The sequence below is a fragment of the Falco peregrinus genome, chromosome 4, assembly GCF_023634155.1.
Source record: "Falco peregrinus isolate bFalPer1 chromosome 4, bFalPer1.pri, whole genome shotgun sequence".
Lineage (NCBI taxonomy): Eukaryota > Metazoa > Chordata > Aves > Falconiformes > Falconidae > Falco > Falco peregrinus.
This window is the reverse complement of record NC_073724.1, coordinates 38478392-38484391: the sequence shown is the minus strand read 5'-3', so window position 1 is coordinate 38484391 and position 6000 is coordinate 38478392. Positions and strand designations below refer to the sequence as shown.

The window sequence follows — 6000 nt, the reverse complement described above, 5'->3', positions numbered from 1 at the left end:
ACAGCTGCTTTTCAGCTGCCTGTGTTATCTCTTGGACAAGATGTTTAGGCTTGTATTCGGAAACCTGAAAGATGCTGGTGCTCAAAGGAGATTCTCTCTTGTAAGGAACAACCTTTCCAAGTCACCCTTCCCCAACCCTGTCTTGTTCCAGGGACTGGCTGCAGCCAGGTTAAGCTGTCTCCTAATAGCAAGCATTACGCTAGAACGCTTTATTGTTTAATAGCATTAAGCTTTATCAGTGTGCATTGGTTCCCAAATGCATATGGCTGCCTAGACCTTTCAGCAGTCATTACAAATAACAGGAGGATAAAGGCAGTTAATTGTGGGGAAATCCCCTCACACAGACAAAGTAGATTTCTACTAAATTGCCAGCATACAGAGGGCAGTGCAAACTTCCCTAAGGTAAAACTTGACTCTTTTACTCTGCCACAGTGCCAAAATAATTCCCAAGAAGCAAAGGGATTTGCGTTAGTGTAGCTGAGATTAGAAACTGGGCTGTCCTCAGATTCCAAATAGAAAAAGAGATCCAGTCTTTAGAAATTATATTGAATGAGTAACACATGCTTGGGAGTTAGAAATTTTCCTTGTTAAAAATGAAATGTACTCCTCGTGGGTCAGCTTCTGAGTTGCTGATGCTTTGCTTGTTGAGTGTGTCAGCTAGGCCCTCAGGTCCACAGAGGAAAACACCTATTCTGGAGCTGTGAAGAAAATGAAAATATGGTTGGGAACTAGGTATGGAGCAGTTGGATGTTCTTCATGTAAATCAATCTTATGTTCTGTAGGTGCAAGGTTTTTTTCTCAATTACAGGAACTGAAGTAGAACTTGATGTCTAGTCCTTAAAACTTATAACCCCTTAAAACTTGCAAGGCACTTACTACTGCCTTTAAAACAAACGGTGGGCTAAATCTAAGCTCAGCAGAAGTCAGTGAAGACAGGTTTATTGACCTCAGTGGAATCAAGGAAATAGAGCTTCGAAGAGCTTACGGCACTGATTCTTGAAAGGAACTCTTCTGGGTTTTTTCCTATTGATTTTGGGTGCTCAGCTAAAGGTCATCCATAGGCAGGTTTGGGGTTTTGAGGTACATAGTATTTTAGGAGGTATTCAGACATCACCTGATACTCCTATCTAGCTGGAATGATGGGGTATGTTGTTTCTAAAACTATGGCTAATAATCAGACACTGCATGAGGTACCTCACCAAAAAGGAATGATTTTTTAAAAAAATATTGGTTAGAACAATTTGGTCAAGATCACATCCATGGCTGAAACAAGAATATAAAATACCTGGACAATGTTAGAAAAAAATTGTTCCTCAGACTTTATCAGCCAAAGGAACAAGAATATGCTATTATGGCATTTAGATAGAGGAAGTCCACGGACACTATCAATTTGTACAAGTTTACCCAGGATGCTGCCCTGCAATAGTTTTGAACTCATTTTCCCAGTTAGGTCTTCCATACAAGGTTTTCTGTTTAAGGCCTGTAATCACATCTTTCTCTTCTTCATGATGCACTACAAAGTGAGTGGCCTGTGGGAAATGAAACAAAGGACAGCGTAAAGACAGAGTTAGATATGGCAGTATTATGTCCTGTTAAAGAAGTAATGTCAATACACACTGAATTATTTCCAAGCCAAGAATATGGAATTTATGGTGTTTAGCAAGGATAGCTAACATTTGTGAAGTCCTGACTATCGGTGTCTGCCTCCTCCTTTTCCCCAGACTGGGCAATCTCAAGAGTTAAAGCTATGAAGCACTGAACACAGCAATTAATTACATTTCTTTTGCAATGAAGTGGTTTGGTCTACAAACTGTAAAATAAAGCTGTAAATTAAAACAGAACTTTCCCTTCAGGTACAATAATACAACTCCTTTGACCTTAATGAAGTCTTGCCAGTTTGATCTCGGGAAGCCTTGACCCATATGAGGAGGTCTTGTCCACTCTCCCTGTGTAACTTTCATCTAAAGCAGCTAAGCTAAGTAAAGCCAGGAAGAGAAGGTGTGGTTAAGAGCACAAGTTCAGGCCTTGCAGAGTTCTGCAGCACTTTTATATGAGGAAAAAGTTACAGGTAATGTTCTCCCCAAGCAAAAATTGTGGGACTTTTCCTCCTCCGCCCCTACCCCTCCCATATGTGAGAACTTCCTATCTTGCTCCTGCCCCTCCCTGTCCATCTGGCTAGCTACAGGACTTTAGGCACATGGTGAATTTTGCAATGGTGAGACATAAGTAAAGTAAAACATCACTAAAAGTAACAAAGAGAGCACCTTTCCTGACTCCATCACACACTCTGAAGTGGCTCAATGACGAGATGCTCCTTTCTATCCCCACAGCGACCTGCCTGCATGGGGCCAGACAGAGAACTCATGAGAGTCCTCAAACAAATGAGCTGCTGTTGCTCAGACTTTGTGCATTACCTTCCCTAGTCCCAAATGCTATTAATTATATTTTAAGCAATATTAGCTATCTTAGAGATACTTGCATGGTCAGCTGGGGTTGCTGCTGTGAGGACAGACTGCTTCCCAGAGTGCACAGCCGGAGCAGACCACAAAGTAAGTCAGAGTGCACATTAGCAGCTGATCCCGTGTAACTTCTGATGCGTAATACCTGTCTGCATGTAAAACCTCTGAGAGCCAGACAGAGGCCCATTTGGACATTCATCAAAACATAACAGACTTGCGAACATCGATCTCTGTGCATATGGAAGCAATATTTTCTACCATCTTGTTACCTGAGATTCATCCCAGCCTGTAAGGTAGATGTTATAGCTGAGAAACTCTGCGTTATTCCTCTCCTGCATTTGAGCCTCCAGAGATTGCAAGAGGTCAGCAAACCACTCAAAGGCATGAGTGTCCCTGCAAAGCCAGTAAAAATAAATCTGGAAGAGACAAGAGGAAGCTGTCAGGGGACATAGGAACTTACGGTTCCTAGTTTTATGTCTGCTAACAGAATGGGGATTGTAGAGTTCTTGTAGAAATTGCCCCAACTACTTCAGTAGATGGGTAGGCTCTTATGGAAGCTATTCAGGAGTTTTGATGCTGGGAGGGTTGTGAAGCAGAATGAGTGACAGCAAGAACAAGGAAATATCTTTCTATTTCTCTTCCACCAGTGGGTGACATTTTTAGTTCATGATATTTCCCCACATACATTATTGTAAAACAGTTTGTTAGGACATAAATAAATGATTTAGAGGTAGACTCTACCTCCCTTGGCAGGCAAGGTAAATTAAAATAGGTAACAAAACCAGTTCTGTTCTCTGAATATGACCATAAGAGCAAAGTGTGACCCCCACACCTCTGCACAGGGAGTTTCCAGAGGCAGGAGGGGAGAGGAGGATGCTAGCAGTGCTCTTCCACTGATGTATTGCTTTCTCTGTGCTTAGGGAAGGAATGCAATATTTGCATGGGCTGTGTCAGTGCCTTGGACTTCTTGTTTCTCATGCAGATTGAAAAGCATCTCCACTGGAAATCCCCAGGGCCACAGTGAGGATTTGTATGTGAGATTATGCTTGTAGGCCATTTCTCCTTTAATTATGACCCTCCTACTTCTCTGCCTGCTAGTTTTGTGAGGTAGCTGGACTCTTCTCATAAGACTCATGAGTGTCTGGAGCCACATCAGCTTTGCTGGGCCTGTTTTGATTTGGGCTGCCATCCCTTGAGCAATTCCATGGGTTCTGGGAAAGAGGACATGTACCTTCTTGAGTTTTAGGTTGGTCGCATCGTGGCAGTATTTGTACCAGACAGACTTGAGTACAGATGCAAAGGGGGTGACCCCTATTCCAGCTCCAACAAGCATAACAGTTTCGTAACTGAATACGTCCTCACTAGCTGTTCCAAAGGGGCCGTCCACAGCTATCCTGAAATTGAAAGTACTCTTAATAAATCAATAGTGAATATTTATCAGCACCATTTAAAATAACAGTAAAAAGGTAGGTATTTGTCTGCTACAACACACATTTGGGCTGAATACCAGTCAGCAAAAGAAGAGGTGGTGTTAATGGGAAGAAACTGTAAAGAGCCATCTAAGGCCCACATCTGTGTTGGAAGTAGTTAAAGATTGTATCACAGGTGCCACCAAACTGGTTGAGCAAAATTTAAACTGTCATAGGTGTTGGTTGACTTCACTGTGGAGACTTTTTGTACATACTTGGGCAACTTCCATGCCTCTTGGAATTCTTGTTTATCACATCCGCAGGCATTGAACAAACCCTCTGTCCAGTCTCCTACAATACGGACATGAATGCTGAAGTAATCCTCTTCTGGAGCAGAGGTTAATGTAAACGGATGCCATTCCAGTTTGGACACTGCTGGACATTTGACAAAAATGTATTGCCCAACCTCCATCTTGAAGCCCTTCTTCATCATCTGGAGCTCAATTGTCTTGAAGGGATGAATGACCACCTACAGCGGGAGGGACAAGGGTAAAAAAGGGAAAAGGAAAAGGCTGTCTTCACTGTTCACTGGATGTATCTACATCCTCCATCACTAACAACATCCTCTGCTATGACAGCAAGGCAAGCAGGTGAAATTTTGTTCCCAGCAGAACTGGGAGTGAGGAACAGCACCTGACAGCCAGATGAAAGACTGCAGAAGATGCTGAATTTTTTTGGTTGAAGTATTTTTTCACACCATGTTTGCGGTCACTCCAAAAGGGACAGGTCAAACTGGCACGTCTTGTAACATATCACCAGATCTATGTATGCGCACTGTGAATTCCAGATGCACCTTACACAGTGGCACAGCGCACAGTATTAATAGATTTGACAGTGTATGTAGGGGCAAAAACACAGGGCTGTCATACAGATAGGGAATTGGGTAGATAGTGCCTCTGGAAACTTATGTTTTTGTGTGTGGGACCTATGGACATTTGGATTCTGCCTATCTTTAGCCAAGAATAAATAGAACAGTATTCTAGAAGCAAGGCTAGTATTTCCGTCACTACGATTTTTTAATCCTAAAGTTGTCTGCCAAGGTTATTTTCATTTTTCAGAAGAGATTTGCAAACGGGAGAATCAAGTCTATCTATTAATGTAGGTATTAATTATAGAGTTTAGCATCGTGGAAGAAATTTTCTGCCAACAAGACACTAAGCAGACACCATAGACATATGGTGTAGAAATGGCTCAGAGATATTTTAGTAAAATTATCAAAAAGCACACTAGGATCCTTCCAACATGTCAGCATTGTGCTAGGGCACAGTAGAGACACCGAATGTCATCCTTTAAAGCTTGCTATGATTTGAACAGGATACATCCACAAGATGTGTGGAATGTGAGGAAATTACACTGGGAAAGACCAGGGTAGTTCTTACATGTTTGAGCTTAGTGCTGTGCTAATTTGACTGTCAGACTTTCAGAACCAGTGTTTATATGTCTGCAATGCACAATGGGGAACAGAAGTTCATCATTTGCGTTGGCTGCACAAAATAGGCACCCCCTCACTCTCCTTTTCAGGAGTCATTTGTTCTGCTGAAAAATCAGAATTCTTAAATATCCATGTAGTTTTGAAAACAAAGATCTTAAATTATTCTTAAGGCTGTGGAATTTCTATATTATGATTTTTTTCACTCAATAAAAAGGAAACTAATTTCTCTTTCCTAAGATTCAGTTCTGCAGCATAGCTAACTTCCTCCTCTTGCTCTCTTTTAGAGGCAGGCTACATTTAGATGTTAGAGGTTAGCATCATGATAGCAGCCAGAACGTTCCTTTCACTGATGACATTGTAGGAGTTGCTGGCTTTGCTGCACCGTTTGGAAAAACTGATAAAGTTTTGCTGGGTGTTAAGCATAGCGTCACCACATACCTTTGTAATAACAACCTTCTGCTGTGACCTCCAAAACCGCACCAGCCTCTCACACAGGTACAAAACCATGGGACCTACTACCCACTTCCACGTCTGTAAGCAGAATAAAATGAGAAGTCAGGTAATGAAGATGGCAATTCAGATTGAGTCCTGGAAATGCTATGAGCAGACAAGTAATCTAGGTTCTGTATCAACCAGCGTA

At 41.9% G+C, this 6000-nt stretch overlaps 1 protein-coding gene across 1 annotated transcript in view; it reads right to left on the bottom strand.

Annotated features, from left to right (window-relative positions):
• Positions 1 to 525: 525 nt before the first annotated feature.
• LOC101920108 (cytochrome b-245 heavy chain) overlaps positions 526 to 6000 on the bottom strand; it is a 20559-nt gene continuing 15084 nt past the window's right edge. The window contains exons 8-13 of the mRNA XM_005234472.4: positions 5799 to 5891; positions 4144 to 4397; positions 3691 to 3853; positions 2729 to 2875; positions 1405 to 1529; positions 526 to 698 (exon numbers count right to left, since the gene is read on the bottom strand). Of these exons, the coding sequence (XP_005234529.1) occupies positions 572 to 698; positions 1405 to 1529; positions 2729 to 2875; positions 3691 to 3853; positions 4144 to 4397; positions 5799 to 5891 (909 nt within the window). The 3' untranslated portion in view covers positions 526 to 571. The remainder of the gene's footprint in view (positions 699 to 1404; positions 1530 to 2728; positions 2876 to 3690; positions 3854 to 4143; positions 4398 to 5798; positions 5892 to 6000) is intronic.